Genomic DNA, 26,264 nt, shown 5'->3' with positions numbered 1-26,264 from the left:
ATTCAAATAAACCTGGCAAGCAACGAGGGTTTTACTAAGGAAATTACTGCCAAAAAGAAAGGGACACAATGAAGAGGTATTATAGGAATGACCTATTTCTAACTGCACTGACCAGACTTACTACTGAAATAATAGCTTGAGTATAGGTTGTTTTCATTGATAAAACAGAGTTTTATCATCAATTGTTTAGAAGAATTGAAGTAACATAACAGATTCACAAAACCAATTATGTTTATTTTATAACAAACTGTGAATAAGTTTATGGTTCCTACAACATGAATTACTGTTTCCAAAAGAGAACTATTTTATAATGGTACCAACAGTTGCTTTTCATTTTCACCAAAACCTATCCAGAATAAGTACTAATTCTATGTTTTAAATTACATTAGTACTCATTGTAATAAATCTGCACAATACAGAGTAAAAGAGCAAAAATTTTCTTTCATACTACTCCCGTCTAGGGTAAACATTGTTAAAATTTTGTCATTTATCTTTCTGTTCTTCTTGCCTTTTGTACATATATGTCGACACATACACACATGCATACACATATAGGTTTTAAAATATTTGTAAATATCATCATACTCTACATGTATTTATGAATTACTTTTATGCTTAACAATTCCTATTGGAACTTCCCCTCAAAAATACAAAGAAAATATTATTTTTACCTCTGTGAAGTAGCTCATATCAGGATGTACTTTATCATTGTTTAAGTCTATCTCCTTTGATGGACATTTAGGTTTTGGGGGGACTTTGGGGGGAGGTTGCTTTAAAAAAATGAGCAATCCCAGAATCTTTCTCAAATCTCATACTGTTTCCTGTAAGTACTCCAGCGTTTGTGCAAAATGGAGATAAAATTATAGAGGTTCAGAGTTGGAGTGGACAGTGACAGTTGCTCATTTTAAGGGCTACTTTGTTATTAAATGAGAAAAGAACCTGCAGAGTGGCCCACTAATGAAAATACTTCAGATTATAAATGAGGAAACAAAGGTCCATGGAAGATAGGCAACCTGAACAAGGCATTACTTCCAAAAGGCAGCATGAAACTGTAAAAAGAGCACTGGACTTGGGGTGAGAATTCTGGCCCAGATTCTGACATTTTTACCATGGACAGGTCCTGGAGCATCTCAGAGACTTAATATCCCAATTTGTAAAATGTAAATAAAAATATCTCTTCACTGAGTTGGCGTGAGTCCCAAATAAGAAACTGAATATGAAAGTGACTTTTAAAGTGTCAAATGCTGTTCACATGTCAATTAATTCTTAATATTCAACATTTTAATGTGTTGACCACACTTCCTCCTGACACTCCAAATCCCCCAATATCAGTGTCTTTCTACCAAAACCCACAACACTACCATAACAGCCAATCTTACACTCTTATTTTACTAAATAATATCTATTGAAGAAAAGAAGAATGGTGTTAACATTTATTGACTACCAGATAAGATACTAGGCAGTTTTTTCTTATACTAGTCCTAAGATATAATTATTCCCATGATATAGGTATAGAAGTTTAGAATCACAGAAGTCAAGTAAGCTGTCTGGGCTTCGCAGAGCAAATCTAAGGCAAAGCCACAACAGGGGCCACCAGCCTTTCTGATCCCCAACACATTCTCACTGAACTCAAACTTTGTGCAAGGAACAATCCGTTCTCAACTCACAACAAGCCGAACTTTCCATATGTGCTTTTCTATCTCTTCTAAGGCCCATTTTCTGATACTAATTTCACCCTCCTTACTTTTTATTCCAATGAACAACAGATTTTTTTCTTTTTTCCCATATACATATTGATGGGATCTCCTACATATGTGGTACCTCTTCTCCACAGATGACTAAAACCATTCCATTTTTCTTCTTGTTACACGGGGGATAAAAAGTTGTTCCAAAAATTGAGAATAAAATTGATCTTATTTTTTGAAACACACACACAGCTGTAGTGAGAAAGTATTCTAAGTCATTAATATTTCATTTTTTACTTTTCAGGTTCTTCCACCCCCAGAGTTGAATCTTATTCAATCCCTCTCAAAGGTTAGCTCAGCGCTTCTCAAGGATACAGATTATCCCAGGCGATTAAGACATCAGAACTACTGAGCAGCAGGGGCGAATACAGAAAGTACAGAACGCTGACTCTGAAAATAATGTCGGAAATCATCTAGGTACATTCAGGTACAGTGAAAACATGAGAGTGCTATTGAAATGTTTAAAAAAGGGAGTGGGGAGTCAGATCTGTCTCGTTTCAGGAAAATGGGAAGTATGCAATGTACAAGTCACTAACACTGAGTTATTTCTGCCAGAGAAAATGCTGTTGGGACTGGACTGAAAGAGACAAGAAAGGCTGACTTGTAACTTCTTTACTGAGGAAGAGCAGCATTACTAGGAAGGAAGCAAGATACTGAAAGGTTCCTAGAAGCACTTCCATAGGAGGGAAGGAACAGGAAAGAAAATGGCAAATAACACTCTCTAGCAAAATACTGCCAAGGAAGAGATGTGACTTATATCACCATCATATCATAACATAGCACATATCACCATCATATCATAATATCATAGCACACTGCCATCAACTTAAAAAAAATAAAGGATCCATAGCTGCACAACAAGAGAACAAATAAGAAATACGTGATTCAGGAATATGCACGAGTCAATAGAAGCTAAAGCATGAGCTGGCAGCACTTGGCAAAGAAGTGGGAAACAACAAACCTGTCACCAAACTGAAGCCAAACTAGAAACAACACGAAGAATGACAGATACTTCTGAAATCATTGTAAAGGACAGAGAGAACAGGATTGATAAAAGTAAAGAGAATAAAGTGGAAATGAAGAAAACATTAAGAAAAGTCTGAGAAAATTTAAAATACAGAGGCCAGGTAAAGGAGAGTCAACATAAATAAATATCAGTATATATTATACATATTTAAAGAAATGATTATGAAAACTTTGAAGAAGGGAATCAGGTCTCGAATCTACATGTTAAATGGTCACACCAGTTTCCACAAAAAAATGACAAAAAATGAATAACAATTAGATATACCCTGTTGAAATATAAAGAAAAAAATTCTCTGAGAAATCAACAAAAGTATCAAATCAGTTATGGATGAAAAATATTAGGATGGCCTCAGACTTCTACAAAATAACATTCAATGCTAAAAAGATAGTGGAGCAATGAAAGAAAAGAACCTCTACCCATAACAAAACTGTTATTCACCATCGAAACCTCAGACGATATATTTCCCAGGAGTTTTACGGGGATTTTTTTCCTTTTGAAGAAACAACTAAAAATGGAAAAAGAAACTAGCTAACAAACACTGAATGAAAATTGGACAAGGTAGTTATTATTAAATTCATTTGTCTGATATATTAAAATTGAAACACATGCAGGGATTATGTTCAGGGGGAAAAACATGTAACTGTTACAAACACTGACAACACAGAAACAATGTAACTTACAAAGCTGATAGGGAAATAGTATTAGTGTATATGTTGAGTTCCTCATCTTTCATGGCTGAGAGTCAAAATAGATCACTCGTATCTGAAAAATAATAGAGGTATATACACGATTTAAAGGTATAAACACTAAGAGAAAGAATATAACCAAATAAATTGGGGAGCACAGAAATGGGAGGATACTGGAAAAAATGGAAATATATTAAACATTTTCACAACAGCCTGAAATATCAATACCATAAAGAAAATAAAAAGACCAATGATAGACTGGGCATAAATATTTGCAACATAAGGGATTCCCTGGCAGTCCAGTGGTTAGGACTCCATGCTTCCACTGCAGGGGGTGCGGGTTCATCCCTGGTCTGGGAACTAAGACCCCACATGCCGTACGGCATGGCCAAAAAATTAAAATAAGTAAATATTTGCAATAAATATCACAGATCCCTAATACATAAAGAGCCTCTAGGGCTTCCCTGGTGGCGCAGTGGTTGAGGGTCCGCCTGCCGATGCAGAGGACGCGGGTTCGTGCCCCGGTCCGGGAAGATCCCACATGCCGCGGAGCGGCTGGGCCCGTGAGCCGTGGCCGCTGAGCCTGCGCGTCCGGAGCCTGTGCTCCGCAACGGGAGAGGCCACAACAGTGAGAGGCCCGCGTACCGCAAAAAAAAAAAAAAATCCGGAATATAGGAAATTCCATAGGACAAATGACCTGGTTTCCTCAACAAATAATTTGTAGGGGAAAAAGGATGGAGGGCAATTGTTTTTAGTTAAAAGAAGGTTTTAGAGATATATAAACCAAAAGCAGTGTGTCAACATTTTTGAAACCTAATTCAAACAAATAATTAAAAACACAATTTTAAGACACTGGGGATATTTGAATATGGATTGAGTATTAAATATTAAGGAGTCATCGTATTTTAGTACATACGATGATGATATTATGGATTGTTTTTAAAGCCTTATCTGTTAGAGAAACATACTGAAATATTAAAGGGTGAATTAATATGATATCTGGGATTTGCGTTTAAATATTCCATAAAAATTATAAGAAAGAAAAGGGATAGGTGAAGCAAAAATGTTGGTAAGTTTTGAACCTGGAGATGGGTCTATGAGGGCTCACTGTATTATTCTCCCTACTTATGAACATGTTAAAATTTTGTGTACATTCAAATGAGCAGCTCTAAAAGTCCTGTATGGCAGTGCAATTATCTGTGTCTAGAGAACAAATAAATCAGAAATATCCCAATTACTTCAGTTACCACTGAAATATAATTCCCTTTGATTTCTTTTACTGGTATGATTTTTTTTAAGTAACAATTTTAAATGAGGCATATAAACAGTCTTGTGACAGTTTTTTATCTTGAGCTGACTGGTTGACTCTGAACTGACTGGTCATTTGAACTGACTGTATAGGGACTTTGGCTAAAATAGAATTATATTATTGCAATTCTGTGCATGAAATCCTTTGTCATTTAGGGCAGGGGAAGAGAAGATACGAAAATATTGTGGAATAATCATAAGAAAAATTAATTTGTTATTGATCGTAGCTCAGATACCAGGAGGTACACAAATGTTGCAGCATCTCACCACCACTCCCCCACCCAACTAATCCGGGGCAGGGCTTTTGCTCCTCCAACAAATCTTGCTCTGCTGTTAATAAATACTTCAAGCAAGCTATTACCCATCACAGGCTAACTGCATTTTTTTTTAAGTCTCTGGACAATAGAATATTTGAAGATAAATGAACAAATCCTAACAGAGGCATTTCAGACAGGAGGGAAAAAAACGCAAGGGGGATGATCAGAAGTAAGAAGTAGGGGGTCACCAGCACTGTCGAAGGACACCAAACATAGTTGATTGTATCTACCTTTAGGACTAAGTGGGCATAAGACTGTAGGGAATATACTTGAACTACTGAGTAATGCAAACTACCAGACACTTTTAATGCTACTTTAGCAAAATTCATATTTCAAAGCAAATAATATATATACTTCATACAATTACCCCACGTTGATCATATATCAAAGAAAACATTCTCAGGACCTTGAATTGATACCCTTTTATTAGCTTTAAGTGCTTTAAGAACTTTAAAAATTGTTTAAATTCATTTGTTAAAAAATAAATATCCACTAATTTTAACAACACATCTCCCTCTACTTCCAAACTGCTGAGGTTTTCACTATGTTGTAATAGCAGAAAATAACCAAACACAATGTGCATCATGTACCTCTAGCTTAACATATCATCCGGCAAAACACAGCAACACAGAATTAATGGATGGCACTACTTACCTATTCAAGTGATTAGAGAAATCCAAACATACATTGGAAGATTTAATAGGATTAAATGATTATGACCTTCAATATGATTAATTTCATTTCATTAATAGCACAATTTCAGTGACCGTTTCAAGTCCAGTGTGATGGGAATTCAAGAGTCTGAAGTTCATATTTGCTATTTCAACATTTTCACCTACTTTTAATAGTTTTCATTTGAGTGGTGATTTTATCTTCAGATATGCTTATTTACTTCTCCAATTCTCTTCTGCTATGCCTTATGCCACTATCTCACTACCATGAATTCCTCCCGTGGTGGTAAAGCCCTTGCCACTATCTGTGCTTTTACTGCAGAATCTGCCAAGGTAGCCAGGTTCTTAACACTGTCCTTCCCTGCAGCTCACAGTATAAACCGCTCTTCCATGATACATGAAGGACATTAACACACACACACACGCACACACACACACACACACACACACACACACACACAGAGTCAGCTCAGGCATGTGCATACAAGCCCAGGACATGTACGTTTCAGATTCCAGAAGCTCCTGGCCTAGCTGTCATGAGTGCTACTCAGGTGCTGCATTGGCATCTTCACTGACCAGAAACCCCTTCCTTCTGCACAGAGCATGCACACACTTGGTTTGGTGGTGGGGAGTAGATCTCATCTATTCATGCCTTCAACTTTCACCTTGGAAAGGTCACTCTCAAATCTAATCACAGTCTAGATTCTCTTTCTGGACCTTACCTGTAGCAAGGTATCCCAATTCTGGCCCAAGGCACCATAAAAGCAACAAACTGGAATGACCATGAGGGCAAGAACCACTTTTCTTTGACCACCATATCTCTAACTCCTCTAAGTCTACCTGGACCACTGATTATTTCGAATGACTGATATTTGGTCTCAGGGGGTCTCACCTAGCTTTCAGCACTTGCCCACTACTTCCCCAGATCCACCCCCAGTATGGACCTCAACCTCCTTTGCTACATCATATCTACCCCTGTCCCACCCTCCAGAAACAACTTTCCTAGACTGGAAAAATGACTCCTGCTCTGGACTTTGCCTGTTCACTTAGTAAACCGGCTTTCTATCTGACTTCATGTCAGATCCCAAAGAGTAAATGAGGTCTTGTCATGCTCTCATTTCCACTCTTCCTGAGCCTGCTCTGCTCCTATTGACTCCTGACATTTTCCTAAGGCCAAGGTCATAGCAAGAGACCTGTTTCTGGAATGATGCTTCGGTTCCCAGGCCTGGGAGTAAGAGCCCATGTTTACTGAGTGCTCATCACGCAGCAGGGACAGTTCAAAATACCTCATGGGTGCAATCTCATTGAATCACACCTCTTGAAGTACCCGGTATGATGACCAGTATCTCATTTAACCCACAATGTGAGGTTTACGTCACAATACAAATAAAAGAATACCCAGACTCAAAAGGTCTTAATCAACAAGAAAATTTATTACCTAAATTAATTAGAGGTTCTAAGGTAGAGCTGGCTCCAGACGTGGTACAATAAAGACATGGGGGCAGATAGAGATAAGAATGAGAACTCGGAACCTCCCAAATGCTCCTGACAGCTCCTGGCTGGCAGAGATAGGCCCCACAAATCCCCTAACTGAGCTTCCCTGATTTAACATTTCAGTGACTTAACCTGGGGTAACTGCCTCACAAAGGTATGCAGATTCTTCTCAGCACTCACCCCACTCCCTTAGTGCCTCCGAGCAATCCAGGCCCACAAAGAAATCTCAGCATAGCTCAGATAGCAGTATAAGATCTAGTTCAGGAGATAGCCAGGCATATTGTCAATTTCTACAGGCAGGAATCTGGGGCACATAGATGGGTGGGGATTCTAAGGGTATCTGCCCAAGGAAGATGAAATGTTCAAATCAGGCTCCGTTTATTACGGGTGCATTTACCCAGGATCTAGGATTTAATGTTAGCTCAAGCACCTCAAAGGGGTATTAAAACAATGTGCTACGTTGTTAAATGAAGCCTGAACTCAACAGCACCCCACAGGCACTAAGGGTTAAGGGGCAGAACTTGCCGTGCTGAGGAAGAACCCAAAAGCTCAGGAAGACAGGAATATTGTGTGTCCTGATTTATGCCTGCTGTCCCAGTCTAATAATTAATAGTGTCCCCTTTAAGCTCTCTCAAAAGTGTCCCAGTTTGGGATGGTGCGCCACCTGCTCAGCCACTCCTTACACATGTCATCTTGGAAGCCCCAGAGGACACTCCCTTCACCAGGGCTGCAAGAAATGCTTTGGTGAGGGGAGTACCAGATTCCCCATAAAGCCCTATGTTAGCTGTCCTCTGTAGCCTACACATGACAGTGGGGAATACTGGGATTGAACTAGGTTCCCTGATATCAATGAGAATATGGGAGTCAGGGTGAGTAGCAGAGGCCAATGACAGCCCTTAACCATTAAAAGAGACTCTTTTTTCGTAGTGCTTGATATTTATTGAAAAGAATGCAAATGCTTTTTCCAGGTAGTACTGAGGAGCTGGGCTGAGTGCCTGCTTTTGTTTGTATTGTTTTGTTTTTAGTATTTTTGTCCAAATGCACACATCTGTGGGACTGCTGCAATTTTGAAAGATAAATGACAGTTGTGCAAAACTGGTGCATAGGAGAAATGTCAACAATTTGGCTGCCAGGCACAACAGGCTCCTGCAGCAATCTGGTGGGGCAGGAGAAGACCTTGGGCGTTAGCAGGGAACTAACCAGCTTGAAAGATTAGCCCCTTGGGGGAAGGTGGTGAGCAGTCCAAACCAGTGTCCCAGGAGGTGTAGCCAACTAAGGCATCTTCTAGGCTGCTACTTATCTCCAAAGGCCTGGTCTGTCGCTGTAATGTGGTGGAGGGTGCTTAGGTGGCAGCGTAGGTCTCTGGGCAAAATGTAGGCCTGACAGTTGGCAGGGCTGTGCGGCACAGCTGTGCGTCGTCCAGTTGGTAACAGGGGCCTGGCCTAGAGTTGGGGCTCAGAACACAGTTCAAGTCAGCAGGAGAGGGTCCTGGGGCTGGCCAAGTGGGAGGCAGCGCACTTCAGAGAGAGGCCCAGGCCTCAGCAGCCGGTAACTGGAGCACTATCCCCGGAACAAAGACAAGCACTACGGGGGGGAGGGGGGGAGGAGGAAGACAACCAGAGGCAGGGGTAGGGAAGGGGATCGGAGCGCTAGGGGAGCGCGGCGGCTCCGGGCGGGGCAAGGCGGGGAGGGGGGAGGTGGCGGCGTGCAGGGCCCTCCCCCTAGGCCCGAGGGTCTCCGGGCCTAGTAATCATCTACTTCATCTTCGTCGTCGTCTTCTTCGTCGTCATCCCAGCCAAAACACTGTTTCATCTCATCGAGGAAGGCCCGGTAATCACCTAGGATGGGGCTATCCATCTCAATGTAGGGCACCACCCACTCCTCGGCTTCCCCGATGAGCAGGCTGATTAGGAATGCCACCTTCATGGCGTCGTTGCAAAATCGGTTCTCGTTGACAAGCATGTAAGACGCCGTCTGCACGATAAACTCGGGGAGCCGGGAGCTCTCGCCGTCAAAAGTTTCGGGGAAGGGCACCGGACAGCTCGGCGGACGTACCTGGCGCAGTAGGGTGGCCCTCTCGCACACCAGCAGCCGCAGCTGTTCCATGAGCTGGCTGTTCTCGATGCTCAAGGCGCGGTGCCGCATCAGGAGCGCATGCAGCAGCAGCACCAGCTCGTCCACCATGGCGAACAGCTCGCAAGTGCAGGGCAGAGTTCAGCTCGGCTCGGCTCGCCTAAGGTGCGCACAGAGGCCTCGCAGGAAGTGCGTGTCCGTGGAGGCGCGCGGTGGCTAGGGGCGAGGGGCGGTGCGCGCAGGGGTCCCGGCGGCGACGCAAGCTCCGCCCACACAGCCGCTCTGACGGCCGGCGCGCCGGCGCCGCCCGGTTAGAGGGAGGCGGGCGCCCGGGAAGGCTGGGGGCGGGACCGGGGTGGCGCGGGTTGGGTCACGGGCTGCGAGCATGTAGGTCTCCAGGCCAGTGGATAAGGGCGGTGGGCAGAGACCCAGTCCTGGATGTGAGCCCGGCCTTAGCCAGGACTGAGCGAGCGCTAAAGACCCATCTCTGAGAGGCTCAACCTGCTCAAGTTTAAAGGATCAACCACCCTTCAACCCAGCCGACTCATACAATCCAGTGTTTTTGGTGGGTCTGTGGCCACCAGATTCCGTTTGCGTGGTTTTCACACATTTTTTGCTTATTTAAATCTCCCTCACCCAAAGAACTATTAGCAATGCTGGCTGCACCACGGGAGTCACATCCTTCAAGAGTTATGAAAGATCCTCAGGGGTCCTGTCCTTGTTTTTTTCCTTTAACATCTTTATTGGAGTATAATTGCTTTACAGTGTTAGATTCTGCTTTATAAAAAGTGAAGCAGCTGTATGTATACATATATCCCCATATCCCCTCCCTCTTGCATCTCCCTCCCACCCTCCCTATCCCACCCCTCTAGGTGGTCACAAAGCACCGAGCTGATCTCCCTGTGCTATGCGGCTGCTTCCCACTAGCTATCTATTTTACATTTGGTAGTGTATATATATCCATGCCACTCTCTCACTTCGTCCCAGCTTACCCTTCCCTCTCCCCGTGTCCTCAAGTCCATTCTCTGCATCTGCGTCTTTATTCCTGTCCTGCCCCTAGGTTCGTCAGAACCATTTTTTTGGGGGGGATTCCATATATGTAGGGGTCCTGTCTTTCATGACAAAACAATATTTAAACAGGGATTCCTCTTTAGTTGGAAAATAATATTGTGTACCTCTATCCTTTTGTTTAAAATTATTTTTGTAAATAGCAAAGTGTAAAAAGTTCTGCAAAATTTAGCATCCTATCTTTGACTCTATTTCCTGTCCTAATGTTAGTGTTCCTTGACTACTGGGTATTATTCTTTGCTTAACAATGAGCACTTGTGTTTTTAAAATGGTTTTATTTTTCTACTTTGAATGTTATTATTCAAATAGTTGACAAATGAGTCGGAATGAGAACCTTAGGGCCAACACATTCTGTTGGCTCTCCTTTTAAAATATATCCCGGGGCTTCCCTGGTGCCGCAGTGGTTGAGAGTCCGCCTGCCGATGCAGGGGACGCGGGTTCGTGCCCCGGCCCGGGAAGATCCCACATGCCGCGGAGCGGCTGGGCCCGTGAGCCGTGGCCGCTGAGCCTGCGCGTCCGGAGCCTGTGCTCCACAACCGGAGAGGCCACAACAGTGAGAGGCCTGCGTACCGCAAAAAAAAATAAAAATAATATAAAATAAAATATATCCCAGATTGAATCACTTCTTGTTACTTCTACCACTACCACCCTGCTCCCAGCCCTCCTTTCTGACAGACTGTTGCAACTAATCACTTGGCTTCCTCTCTTCTCTTCCTATAGTGTATATATTCCCCAGAGTAGGCGCAGGAATCCTTTAAAACAAAAGTTAGATCACTTCACTCCTCTACTCAAAACCCTCCAATAGTTTTCCCCTCTCACTCAAAATAAAAACCAAAGTCTTGGTAATGGCCTAGTAGGCCCTGCCTCATCTCCTATGCCTCCTCCCAGTTTCTGCTCTGCTCTAATCACATTGTCCTCCTTGCTGATTCTCACACACATCAAGTAGCTCTGTCCTCAGGATCTTTGTACTTTCTATCCTTTCTGCCTTGCAAGGCTCTCTCCTCATTTAACTTCCTGACTCCTTCTCCCACTGTTTTCCAAGAGGACTTTCCTAACGACCTCATCTATCAGAGCACCCCACTATCTGCCAGTAATCTCTAACCCCTTACCTTGCTTCATTCCTCTACATAGCATTTATCATACCAGCAGCCATCATACCATACAGCACTTTGTTTATTGGTCTGCCTCCACTTTAGAATGTAAGTCTATGTGGACAGAGACTTTGCTTTGTTGGTTGCTCTATCCCTAATGCAAGAAAAGTGCCTGGCCCATGGTAGAAGCTCCATAAATATTTGGTGGATGAAAGAATCTCACAGGGTACAGATGTTAAGGTAAAAATTAGAAGTGGTGGCTGCACAAAGTGTTCAGAAATATTCTTCAAATTGTCCAGTATGTTCTATCTCCGATCATGAATAGTTTCCATTGTAATAAATGGCAAAATAAAATTTTTTAACCCTACTCAGTTCTTTTACAATAGAATTGAATGGGCATCCATGGAAATGAGAAGCTGAGAAAGAGGAGAGAAACAAGGCCAAGGTCCAAGTAGGGAGAGGAGGGGGATCGCAGTGCTGGAGGGTGAGCAGGGCAAAGAACAGGTAGGAGGGAATATGAACCCTTGGACTATCCTGGGATATGAGCTCCCCCACTGGTTGAGAAGGCCCTAGAGGCCAAGCAGGGACCCTCTCTCATTCATCCTTTCATCTTCTACATCTGAAAGCACTTACTAGGTGCTCCATAAATGTTCAGTGGCTGGAATGAAGAAGGGACAGGAAATGTCAGAGGTAGGCTTCTGGCCATCCTGCTCATTCACAGCTCAGGGTAGAAGGTGGACTTGCCTGGGGCAGCGGTGCAAGTATCCATCTCTACTTACCAGGTCTAGACCCTAATCCAGGAGGAGATGTCCAGAGTTCTACTCCGAGGAACACACATTCTATGGCAGGCACTAGATCTGGCGATTGACGTGGGCTGCCTCATTGACCCTTGCACAAGGACCATATATGGGGATGGGCACTCTGGGAGCCTGAGACCCAGGAGTTAAAGGCTAGCCTAAACCCAGGAGAGCAATATGTTGGTGATACGTTAGATACCACAGTCTCAGCTTCTCTGACTCTGATGCCCATGCGTTTCCGTTGAAAATTATTATGCACTGTACTTCTGTGAATCAAGGTCTGATGGGGACCCAGAGATGATTAGGCCCGTGCTGCCCTAGTCCTCTTCATACAACCCCATGACAGAGGGAGTCAGGGAGGAAACCACAGGAAGCAACCACTAGTATTATCTCTGAGGGGCCTCTGAGTTCCTAGACAACAAGAAATGCCCAGGCCAGAACTGGCCACAGAGCTGAGCAGCGATTTTGTGAGGTGCTTCCCAACTTGGAGGGAGGGAAAAGAGACAGGCAGTTCATCAGTGACTCACAAGGGAAGCAGTCAGGAAGAGGTGAGCAGTATCACTATATAAATTATATAGAATTGCAATGTTCATGTTAACCAGCTTTGCAGTGCCCAGGAGGCTCTCCCACCAAGGTCTAGGCCTGCCAGCCCTTCCTTGCCCATTCACCCTGCTTATGACTGTATGTTGCCTTCCTTATTCCCCTTTCTCCTCTAAAGTGACCCTTGAATGTTCCTTTACAGCTGTGTGAAGATGCTGGCGGCAGAGATAAGTACACCATGTGACTTATCTCAGACTCAGAAACTTTATCAGAATAGCTCTGGCCCAGAACGTCCCGAGGGGGGCTTCAAACCCCACTCTTTGGCATGAGCACGGGCCCAAGGCCAAGGGAGTGATCCCTGGTGCCTATCACTTCTACCACCTTCCAAGCTCCAAATCCTGCCCTGGTATACACCTAGCAGCAAGACTGTAAGATTCCCTTGAAATAAACATGAAAACGTCCCTAGATTTTTCATCTTCCAGAGGAATGTGTACAGATTGCGAAAACCATCCTGACACTTGAATATGCAGCCAGGAGCAGAAAACAGCTTTGAAGGGGATGTTTGTGAGAGGGTCAGATGGATGTCACTACGATCTGGGCCTCTGCCCTAGACCCCGCCCCCTCCTTCTTCTTAAGCAGGTGCACCTGGGGCTATGTTTGACAGTAACCACATCTAGAGGGCTACGGAGACCTCTAGCCTGAAGAGAGAAATAAGAAGGTACAGCTTTCTTCCTCGTATATTCATCCTCTCCAGCTTACCGAAGTGCCCTGAAACATTTTTACATGTTTATTTAAGTACTGAAAAAAATATATTCTTATGTTAAAAGAAATTAAATAATACTGGCATGTTGAAATAAAAAGGAAACATCCCCAATAGCTTTCGTTCTCCCTACAGATCTCACTTAACAGGATTGTTGAAAATCCAAACTTTGGTTTGCCTCCTTCCATTGTATGTGTGTGTGTGCGTGTGTGTGGATATGTGTATATATATGTGTGTGTGTGTGTGTGTGTATACGTATACACACACACATAGTTTACAGAATCCTAACACACACACGCACACACACAGTGTTTACAGAACCCTAATACACATAGTTCTGCTAACAGATATATGTCAAACCCCCTTACCAGTCAGGAGACAGAGATAGGATGCACAGAGCTATGTCTTCTTAATAATTGCATAATAAATACTCCACCTAAATTTCCCAGGTACGCTCCTGCCTCAGAACTAAAGAGGCCCAACTTAGCTCAGTTTCTCAGATGATGCAGGATGAAGGATGGCACCAAATACACTCACAGTCCCTCAGATGTAGAACTGGAAAATCAGATTTCTGTAACTGAATGATGAGTTCTGTGAGTTAATGTCTTATTATTAAGTAGTTGGTATTCTTCATGTATGTTTTTATATTGCTGTAATACAGAAGTTATTGCCCACAGTATATTGCACTAGATTTTTGTTCTCATGTTTTCTCATTCCTAGTTATTTTAATATAATTAGTCACCTTGAACATACAAGAGCTTATACAGTTGGTTTGTTTCTGGCATTTTCATACATTTTAGAAAGTATCTGGCATTATTATAAATTTTTTGTTATAAATATTGAGTGTGGCCTGACATAATTTCTGTTTATTGTTTTAAATGTAGTTTAGATTTCTCTTTCAAATTGGCTAGTTACTTTGATTTAGACTAAATTTTTCTTGAGGCAGAATGGGTGTGGTGAATTGAAGATGACCATAAATTCTTTGCCACTTAACCTTTCAAAAGGTAGAAACAATTTCCTCTGCCCCTTTAATCTGGGCTGGCATTGTGACTTGATTTGACAAATAAATTGTGATAGAAGTGATTTATAACTTATGAGGCAAAGCCTTAAAGGTCTGAAGTTTCTGTCTGCCGCTTGGAATGCTCCCTACTGGGACCCAGCCACCATACAAGAGGTCTAACTACCCTGAGACTACCATGCTTTGAGGAAGCTCAAGCTAGCCACATGGAGAAAAAGAGGTTATTTGGAAGAGCAGTAAGGCAGCCAACAAACAGGAGAATGAAGCACCCCCTTCAACATCCAGCCCCACAGAGCCACCACCTGAATGCAGCTATGTGAATGACTCCAGCTGACTATAAAGAGAGCCAGAAAAACATCATGAATTCCAAAACTACATGAGCTCCAAGGCGACAGAATCATGAGCAAATAGAAAGGCAGTTGCTCTAAACCACAAAGTTTTGGGATGGTTTGTTTCATGGCAGTAGAGAACTGAAACATGGAGAAACTCAGGATATGCTGCAGATAAAAGCATGAACCCCACATCTAAGAACTGATACTATGCTATGAATGTACAGTCCTGTCCTATTTTCTTAATGCTGTATTTGTCTATTTGGTATTCATTAATTTCAGGGTCAAACTAACAGCCAAAGTTGTTTATGTCTCCCCTGAAGTCCAGACCTCATACTCTGAAACCATCCCCTTGATCTAACTCTCGCACACCAAATCAGTATTTCCCCTGACTTAAATCAACTCAGGGCCAGGTACCAGACAACTAGGGACAGTCCCTATTCCCCACAGCTCACTGGAATTGTTTAAACTAGCTAATCCTAAACTGTTTACCTAGCCTTGCCTAGCCTTTCCCATGAAAACCCCAGTAAAGTGTCTGGCCTAAGTCTTCGCCCTCACTCCTTTCTGCCTTTTGACTAAAATCTGGTGCTTCCCCATGTGTCCCTGCTTGACATGGCATGCCCCCTCTTCTCAACGGCATTGACCTCTCCATGTCCTCTTTCAGTCACCTCCATAAATTAAAATTCTGTGGGTACAATTGAGACAAGTCCAAAATAATCGTCTCCCGTAGGGAACTCCTAAGGGGAGTGCATGTGCATGTGCACATCTGTGTCATTGTGTGAGTGTCTGTATCCAAGTAGACATACACACATTGCTGCCCTCTACCACCCATGATGCTACTTGTAGTGAGAACTGGCAGTGTCACAGTATGACAAAGACAGAATCAAAACTGACCATGTTTTCTCCAAGGAATATGTATGCCTATGTAAAATCAGTGAAGCACAGTTCAGGGAAGCATTAGGAAAAGAACAGAAATTTTGAAATTTGGGTTCAAATCCTCATATTCTTGCTTACTAACTGTGCGGCTTCAGCAAGTCACTTAATTTTTCTGTCTCAGACTCCTTTTCAATAAATATGCATAATAATAGGATCTAAATCACAACGCTGTAGTGAAGATCAAATGATAAAATACAAAAGTATTTGTCGAAATACAAAGTGCTATATACAGATTACATATTATTTTTCACTGGAGAATTGCAATTTACTAGTCTTGAGGTGACTCTACTACCTGCATTTTAAATTTAATGTATTCACCTCTCTTAATTTAAATTTAATTTAAATTTAATAGTTCACCTCTCTTATTTTATCCTGGTGTCTATAAATTTAACTGTGATGTTTAAATTTTTAAAAATGTTTACTCTTGAATAAGAAGTAGTTGGAAGAATAAAATTAGGTTTCATTTTGGTCTTGCTTTCTGTCAGTTCAAAACATGCTGCTCTCATAATGATGAGACATAAGGTTTTAGTTTTTGTTTTTAGGGAAAACCAGTGTCCATTCTAACATTCTTAAAGCCAACCTGTAACATTTTCTATTTCCTCTCTCAATCTTGGGAGAACCTGTGCTACATCTGTGATGTGGATACATGATGCTCTCTCAGAGTAAAGAGGCAATTGTACTTCCAGAAACTTTCTTTCATCACTGTGCCACCATGGTGGTCACCCTGGGAGAGGCCAGCAGCCCCAGCGGCATCTGAGAGACAGGAAACAAGGTTTCTCTCAGCCCTTGGAGCATCTCTGGTCATCCTTCAGCTGAGTCCCAGAATCCTCTCCTCCCAGGTTCCCTAGGGATTCCTGCTAGCCTCCTTTAGGTCCCTTGTCTCCTCTTTATCCACTCAGTGACTATTTCTCTCAGTACAGAAAAATGGGTTCTTTGAGTAAAAAGTCCTCCCTAGGGAAGAGGAGGCACGTGATGTATAAGAGTAATCCCTGCATCTTTCTCAAATCATATACTGCTTCCTGCAAGTACACCAGTTGTGCAAAATGGCAGTGGAAATCACAGAAGTTCAGAGTTGGAGGGCACAGTGCCAATTTCTCAGTCTAAGGGTTCCAATGTTGTTAAGCGAGAGAAGAACCTGCAGAGTGGCCCACTAATAAAAATACTTCAGATTTCAAATGAGGAAATGAAGGTCCATGGGAGAGGAATAACACGCACAAGGCAAACATAAGATATTATCTTTAAAGGCAGTGTGGAATTGTACAAAGAAGACTAGATTAGGGGTGAGAATCCCTGGCTCAGCTTCTACATCTGACATGTTCTTTCAGACAAGCCCTTGAGCATCTCTAAAACCCAATTTCCTTATTTATAAAAAGTGGATACAAAATGCCCCCTCACAGAACAGGTGTGAGTCTCAAATGAGAAAATGAATATGAAAATAAGTTTTAAAGGGTAAAGTGTTTTTCACACATTAATTCTGAATATTCATTCTTTTTAAACTTGTTTTGAAATAATTTCAAACATACAAGAAACTTGTACGATTTTTACAAATCCCTACATATCCTTCCCCCAGGTGAAACAACTGTTAACATTTTACCATATTCGGCTTATCTTTTTCTCATAGTCAGTATGTGTGTGTACATGTGTGTGTTTGTATTATCTTTTTTCCTAAACCACTTGAGAGTTGCAAGCATGTAGCCTCGTTTGCACGTATTATTTCAGCATGCATTTGCTATAAATAAGCATACTGACCTACAAAACCTCAGCCTAACTATCAAAATTAAGGATATAATGCTATTATTTAATCCACTGATCATATATATTAAGATTTTCTCCAATTGTCCCCAAAATGAAATGTTTAGGTCCAGGATCCAATCCAGAATCATGTGCTACATTTAGTTGTCATGTCTCTTCAGTCTCCTTCTGTCTGGAACAGTTCTCCAGTCTCTCCTTGACAATGACCTTAGTTTTCGAGATTGCAGGCTTTCTAGTAACGTTGCAAAGTGTTCCTCAGTTCCTGATATTTCTCCATTATTAGACTCATAGTATGCCTTTGGGGCAGGAATACCGTGGAAGTGCCACTGTGTTTTTCTCAATGCATCATATCAGAAAGCACACAGTATCCTTTTGTGGTGGTAACTTTTAGCAATTGGTTAAGATGGTTTCTGCCAGGTTTCCCCACTCCAAAGTTAAGACAATTATCTTGTACTTATTAAGAAATATTTAATATTAGCTTACATTCTACTTTAAAGGAGATTTTTCCATCCTCTTTTATTCATGTTTATTTTATTGGATTCCTATTTTATTCCATAGATTATGACCCATTACTATCTTTATTCATGTCGACGCTCAAATTTCCAAGATTTGTCCAGTAGGAACAGTTTTAAGCTGGCTCCTATGCCCTTTTGACATGCTTACCTTATTCTTTGAGAACTTTCTTTCTTTCTTGGACAATAAGATATTCCAGGCTCATCTTGTACTTTTCTGGCCCCAGCTCTGGAAATAGCCATTTCTCCAAGGAACCCTCATTCCCTATAACAGAGAACGGTTTTCAGAAATAAAGATGTCAGGGTTAGAAATGAAAATTGTTATTTGTATTACAGATTTTTCGCTTCTGGAACAACTATATAGCCATATGGGAAAAAGATGAACCTCACGCCCTACTTCATTCCATAATTAAACATTAACCTAAGATAGATTATAGACCCAAAGTAAAAGTTAAAACTATGAAGCCTCTTTCCAGGAAAGAAAAACATTATAAATTGGACTTCATAAAAATGAAAAATATATTGTTTACCAAAAGACGCTGTTACAAATATGAAGAGACAAGCCACTGAACATATATACACACATATACACACCAAGAACCAATATACAAAATAGGTAAATAAATTGTAGAATATTTAAATAGAACATGTGTATCAAGAATATATAAATCACTCCTAAAAAACAACAATAAAAAGACAAACAACTCTTAGAAGACAGTTTTTCAGTTTCTTACGAAGCTGAACATACCATAAAATCCAGCAATTGCATTGCTTGGTATTTACTGAAATGAGTTGAAAATTTATGTCCAAACAAAAGTCTGCACATGAATATTTATAGCAGTTTTATTGCCAAAACTTAGAAGCAACCAAGATGCCCTTCAACAGGTGAGTGGATAAACTGTGGTATATCCAGACAATAGAATATTACTGAGCAATAAAAAGAAAATGAGCTATCAAACCAAAAAAAGACACGGTAGACTTTAAATGCATACTGCTAAGCGAAAGAAACAATCTAAAAAGGCTGCATACTGTATAATTCCAACTATATGACATTCTGGCAAAAGCAAGACTATGGAGGCAGTAAAAAGTTTAGTGGTTGCCAGAGGTAGGGTGAAGGGTAGGAATGAATAGGCAGAGCACAGAATATTTGTAGGGAGTGAAACTATTCTGTATAATAATATAATGATAGATACATGTCATTATACATTTCTCAATACCCATAGAATGTACAAAGAGCGAACTCTAATGTTAGCTACAGACTTTAATTAATAATAAGGTATCACTAGTGGCTCATCAATTGTGACAAATACACCACACTAATGCAAGATGTTAATAATAGGAGGAACTTGTGGGCGAGAAGCAGGGGGAATTTGGGAACTCTGTACTTTCTGATCAATTTTTCTGTACACCTAAAACTGCTCTAAAAATAAAGCTTATTCATTAAAAACAAAAGGCACACAACTCGATTTTTTTAATGGGCAAAAGTCTTGAATAAACTAATCTGCAAAAGAAGACATAGGAATGGCCGATAGGTATATGAAAAGGTGATTAACATCACTAGTATAAGGGAAATACAGTAAGGTACTATTTTATACTCATTTAGAATGGCTAAAATTTTTTTAAAAACTGATAATTCCAAATGATGTTGAGAGTGTGAAATGGCTGTAATACTCATACACTGCTGGTAGGAATGTAAAATGATACAGCCACTCTAGAGAACTGATTGGGATTTCTTGCAGTTACACATATATCAACACTATGACCCAGGGATTCTGTTCCTAGAATAAAAACATATGTTCACAAAAGTTTTCTACTAGAACGCTCATAAAGCATTGGAAACAACCCAAAGGTCTATCAACAGAAGAATGAACAGAACAAATTGTGGCACATCCCTATAATCAATACCACTCAGCAAATTACTAGCACACACAACACAAAGGTGAATCCCAAAAGCATTATTCTCAGTGAAGGAAGCCAGCCATACCTGCACGGTTCAATTTATATGGAATCCTAAAACAGGCACAACTACTCTTTGGCAATAGAAATCAGAACAAAGGTTGCCTGAGTCTGGATGTTCAAGGGGGACTGATTGCAAAGAGACACAAGGGAAATTTTGAGGGTGATGAAAGGGTTCTATATCTTAACTGTGGTGCTGGTTACATGGTTCTGTACAATTGTTAAAACTCATCCAACTGTTTCTAGGTTTTTTGATGATGGCCATTCTGACCGGTGTGAGACGATATCTCATTATAGTTTTGATTTGCATTTCTCTAATGGTTAATGATGTTCAGCATCCTTTCATGTGTTTGTTGGCAATCTGTATATCTTCTTTGGAGAAATGTCTATTTAGGTCTTCTGCCCATTTTTAGATTGGGTTGTTTGTTTTTTTGATATCGAGCTGCATGAGCTGCTTGTAAATTTTGGAGAGGGTGTGGAGAAAAGGGAACCCTCTTGCACTGTTGGTGAGAATGTAAATTGATACAGCCACTATGGAGAACAGTATGGAGGTTCCTTAAAAAACTAAAAATAGAACTACCATACGACCCAGCAATCCCACTACTGGGCATATACCCTGAGAAAACCATAATTCAAAAAGAGTCATGTACCAAAATGTTCATTGCGGCTCTATTTTCAATAGCCAGGACATGGAAGCAACCTAAGTGTCCATCAACAGATGAATGGATAAAGAAGATGTTGCACATATATACAATGGAATATTACTCAGCCATAAAAAGAAATGAAACTGAGTTGTTTGTAGTGACGTGGATGGACCTAGAGTTGTCATACAGAGTGAAGTAAGTCAGAAAGAGAAAGACAAATACCGTATGCTAACACATATATATGGAATCTAAGAAAAAAAAAGGTCATGAAGAACATAGGGGTAAGACGGGAATGAAGACACAGACCTACTAGAGCATGGACTTGAGGATATGGGGAGGGGGAAGGGTAAGCTGTGACAAAGAGAGAGAGTGGCATGGACATATATACACTACCAAACGTAAAATAGATAGCTAGTGGGAAGCAGCCGCATAGCACAGGGAGGTTAGCTCAGTGGTTTGTGACCACCTAGAGGGGTGGGATAGGGAGGGTGGGAGGGAGACACAAGGGGGAAGAGATATGGGAACATATGTATATGTATAACTGATTTCACTTTGTTATAAAGCAGAAACTAACACACCATTGTAAGGCAATTATCCTCCAATAAAGATGTTAAAAACAAAACTCATCCAACTGAACACTTAAGATCTATGCCTTCTAATTTATATAAATATACTTAATTTTTTTCAAAAAAGCGCTCTGCAGTATTATCTTCAAAGACCTTAACAAAAGAAAAGCTGACACAAAATTCCAAACATAACAAATCTGACATTCAATAATAAAGACAAAGAGTGTTTTTAGCACTTGGGAAGAAGTAATGAAGCATAACTCTCATGAGTCATTTTGGAAGATACTGCTAAAGCTCACATTTCAGCTCTATCTCTCAGGGTCCATTCAGGTAAACAGAAGACACTCTCTTTTTGTACAATTTGTATTTGTACAAATCTCAGTTACCATGTGTTGTCGCCTGAATTGTGTCCTCACCCCAAAATTCATTTGAAGTTCTAACCCCCAATATGTCAGAACGTGACCTTACACAGAGATAGGGAATTTACTGAGGTCATTAAGTTAAAATGAGTTCATTAGGGTGGGCCTTAATCCAATATGACTAGTGTCCTTTCACAAGGAGGAAATTTGGTCACAGACGTATACAGATGGGAGATGATGTAAAGACACATGGAAGAGGCAGCCATCTACAAGCCAAGGAGATAGGCCTGGAACACATCTTTTCCTCATGGCTCTCAGGAGGACCAACCCTACAGATACTTTGATCTTGGACTTCCAGCCTCCAGCAGAACTATGAGAAAATAAATTTCTGTTATTTAAGCTATAAATTTGTGGTACTTTGTTGTGGCAGCCCTAGCAAACTAGTACACTATGGTTAACCTTATTAACACCACTGCCCAAAAATATGGTTCAAATTTCAGTTACCACAGTATATCAGTTGAACAACTGCATAAAGTACAGATTTTGCTGCTAAACTCTTAAGTCCACATATCACTATGTAAATAACAAACATACATCATGATAAATGACCAGTCACATCACTTCTCACACAATCTGTCAGTGATTGGTCACTAAACATCTGATACCCAGTTCAGACACAGACAGCAGAGCATGCATGCTAAATGTGTTACATACTTTCCTGCCAGTGATAAAGCCATGTGGCATTTTACAAAAATGGATAATAGAAAAATGGAATTGGCCAACAAATGAAGGTGTAGCCAGGAAACAAAAAATAAAACCAAACATGAAACGGGAAAGTGGTTGTAATGGAAAGGAAGAAAATGTCACAGAAGAAATGACATGTTCAAAAACACTCACATTAAAGGAACCCAGAAAAATTTCACAGTACTGAAAATGCAAAGGAACTGATCCATACTTAGAAAGAAGTATGATAATTTGTCAAGGTATAGAAATGATGCTTGTTTCCTATCATATGTTACTTATATGCTGGGAAGCTGTTGTGATTTTCAAGGATCTCGAGGAAGCTCCCAATGTCTATCCCTGTCTGCCACTACAAAGCAGACGTCTCTCAAGAGCTTACTAGGAATCTCCTGAGAATCTCACATCTGCCTATGCATCTGGCTGCAGCTGCTGCCAGAGTATAATAGACTGCTCCACCCTCTAAATCTCATGCAAGTGCCTCTCATTGGCAAACTTTAATCCAGAACAATTTAGGAGAGGGGATTCTGGGAAACTATTGTCTGGCTTCTCTTCTGTGATGCAAAAATAAAACAAAACAGCAACAAAAAAACCCTTAAAATATTTTGACAGTTGTAGTAGGAAGAATAATGGCCACCCAAAGATGTCCAATCCCTGGAATCTGTGGATGTTACCTTACAAGTGAAAAGGAACCTTGTGGATAAAACTGTGCACTTTTTTTTTCTTTCTTTTTTTTGTGGACCACAGGCCTCTCACTGCTGTGGCCTCTCCCGTTGCGGAGCACAGGCTCCGGACGCTCAGGCTCAGCGGCCACGGCTCACGGACCCAGCCGTTCCGCGGCATGTGGGATCTTCCCAGACCGGGGCACAAACCCGTGTCCCCTGCATCGGCAGGCAGACTCTCAACCACTGCGCCACCAGGGAAGTACCAAACTGTACACTTTTAAAGGGTGAATTGTAAGTATGAAAATCATCTCAATAAATTTTATATATATATATATATATATATATATATATATATATATGAAGAAGCACTCACGGTTACACACTAAGAAGCTTAGTGTAGGGTTACACTGTATTGTAGTCCATGCACATTGTCACTGAGAATCAGGCTTGTAGCCCCACCTTGGCTCCTGCTGGACCTTCACCTTCAGTTTCTCTAACTTCTGGATGAGATGTGTTCAGCTTCCTAATGAAAGACATTGGCTTCTCTTGCAGTGCATCTGCATCATCAAAGAGGTGGCGGGGCTTCCCTGGTGGCGCAGTGGTTGAGAGTCCGCCTGCCGATGCAGGGGACGCGGGTTCGTGCCCTGGTCCGGGAGGATCCCACGTGCCGCGGAGCGGCTGGGCCCGTGAGCCATGGCCGCTGAGCCTGCGTGTCCGGAGCCTGTGCTCCGCAACGGGAGAGGCCACAGCAGTGAGAGCCCCGCATACAGCAAAAAATAAAAGAGGTGGCGCAGGAGACTGATGTGGGTATTAGCTTATTCTTGTAGATTCCTGTTTGTCCATTCTCCCCTCCATCTTACACACACTTTACTTCTCCACGTTGCCAAACTACATGGAAATTCTTCCAGCTTTTATCTTATGACAATAGTCTCTCAAAGCAACAGATCGTGCCTTAGCTGCTCCCTTAAAACCACATTTTGCCACTTCCAGTCTCCACCACAAGCAAGTGATATGAAAATTATACTTATTATTTTATTGAATTAATGTGCATTATTGGGGATCATTTTTTGTATGCTAGTTATTCTCTGCTCTGTCTTATAAGTTCTCCCAATCTATGAACTTCTTCATTTGAAACGAGAATTTTTTATACCAATTGATTTTCATTAAAAGGCACTAGACTATGTTCTGAGTCAGAGTAGAGGTGGGGGAATATTAGTGTCCACACTTATAGATTTTCACACCAGTGGAAACCTGATATTTCTCTGCTAGTTTTGGATAGATTTATTTTGGCAGCCTTGTAGGGAAACTTAGAAATAATCAACACAAGCCTTAGACATGGAAGAAAGTAGAGATAATGCCCTGGGGTTTAAGCTAATATCCTGTGAGATATGCTTTTTCTTTTCATTTAAGATCTGCTATTTTCCTTGGCCTCAAAGACAAAAGAAAAATCATACATTGGAGGAAGAAATGACCAAAATAAGGCCAAAGGCACTTAGTTCCTCTGTATTAAAAAGCCCGGTCTTACTCCAAAAAGAACGGCCAATAAACCTTTGAGATAGCTGGCCCCATTTTGTGAGCAAAGTAAAACAAAACTGCAATGTTGAGAATTTAGCGCTACTTGTTCATATAACAAATTGAATGAGATATGCACATTATTTCAGTGAACAACAGCCTTAAGTGATTCTTCAGGGGAGATGTTCATTATAACCAAAGAGATAAAATATGAAAGTAGTAGAAACTGATAATGATTTTTCAAAGTAACACTAACTCTTATCAGACTCTCAGAAGAAACCACTGCAGTAAATCATAACTTTGCAATAGCAGGTCCCTAGGCTTGCAGAGAAAATAGGATGGATGCATTGAAGGTAAAATTAAAGTTTGCATTACCATTAACTTGTAATTAATCAATTCTATACCTACCTCTGAAAACATAATAGCACTCTCTGGAAGCCCATTTTTGATGGACAGTTTCAAGACAAAACCTCTATGTTACTTCTGTTGTGATGAGACCTGCTATCTCATTATAGCGGCTCACTGGCAAAAGGAGCTTTGTGACTGATCTAGAATATTAGTAAGAACTGAGGACAAAGGAATTTAAGGTAGCACTGTGTTTCACAAGGGTTCTAATGAAAAAGTGCTCTCAGGCATTCGAATGGTTTGGAAATGTATTGCCTCATTATCTCATGGAAGTTTATAGTTTTTTTTTAATATATTTGACACAACATTGTATAAATTTAAGGTATACAACATGTTAATTTGATATATTTATATATTGTAATATGCTTGCTATTATAGTGATCGTTAGCCCCTCAATGGCATCACATAATTATCATTTTTTTGTAGTGGGAATAATTAACATCTAGACTCTTAGCAAGTTGGATGATTATAATACAGTATTGTCTATATTCATTGTACAGTGCTCCGGGACTTATTTGTCAGCTAGTTGCACGTTTGTATCCTTAAACAAGATCTCTCCTATTCCCCTACCCCTCAGACCCTGGTGAGTTTGGCTTATTTAGATTCCACATATAAGTGATATCACACAATCTAAGTGCCCATAAATGGATGAATGGATAAAAAATATGTGAATATTTTCAACCATGAGAAAGAAGGAAATCCTGCCATTTGAGATAGCACAAATGGATCTCGCAGATATTATTTTAAATAAAATATTATAAATCAGACAGAGAAAGACAAATACTGAGAATCTATATTTTTAGATCTGGAAGGGACCTTGGAGGTCACTGAGTCCAAGGTCTAGAGTTTGTAGACTTGTTCCATTAACAAATGTAGAGGGTGAAAATTACTAACAGAGTAAGGAGCTGTGAGGAGATAACCACAGGACCAAGTGAAGGTGATTGGAAGATGGCTTTGAATTTCAGTCTGAATTTCAGGTCAGTCTTTCTGACCTTGCTGCCATATACCAGGAAAAGTATAGAGTTGCTTTATGCACCTGGAGCTAGGCCATAAACATTATGATCACCCCTCTTCCAATCTGCTCAAGACCTATGTGAAAAGAACTTCAGAATGAAATGGGGGACTGTTCTGTGCAAGGTTCTTATTTTATATGTGGGCCTTCTCACCCTATCCTTATCTATTCAAATCAGAAAACTACTTGAGATATGATTTTTTTCCTGACCCTTTCTTTTAGTTTGCTTTTATTTTTCTTTCCCTTTAGTTTTAGTAAAATTATTAATTTTGAAAATCCCAGT

At 40.9% G+C, this 26,264-nt stretch overlaps 1 protein-coding gene and 1 pseudogene across 1 annotated transcript; both read right to left on the bottom strand.

Moving 5' to 3' along the window:
* Nucleotides 1-8,171: 8,171 nt before the first annotated feature.
* Nucleotides 8,172-9,599, bottom strand: LDOC1 (LDOC1 regulator of NFKB signaling). The gene has a single exon (XM_032620973.1). It carries the CDS (start codon nt 9,430-9,432, stop codon nt 8,992-8,994), a length of 441 nt encoding a protein of 146 aa, XP_032476864.1. The 5' UTR covers nt 9,433-9,599; the 3' UTR covers nt 8,172-8,991.
* Nucleotides 9,538-26,264, bottom strand: part of LOC116747212 — a 60,739-nt pseudogene continuing 44,012 nt past the window's right edge.

This window comes from Phocoena sinus, chromosome X (genome assembly GCF_008692025.1).
Source record: "Phocoena sinus isolate mPhoSin1 chromosome X, mPhoSin1.pri, whole genome shotgun sequence".
NCBI lineage: Eukaryota > Metazoa > Chordata > Mammalia > Artiodactyla > Phocoenidae > Phocoena > Phocoena sinus.
This window is presented reverse-complemented; position numbering and strand designations above follow the sequence as displayed.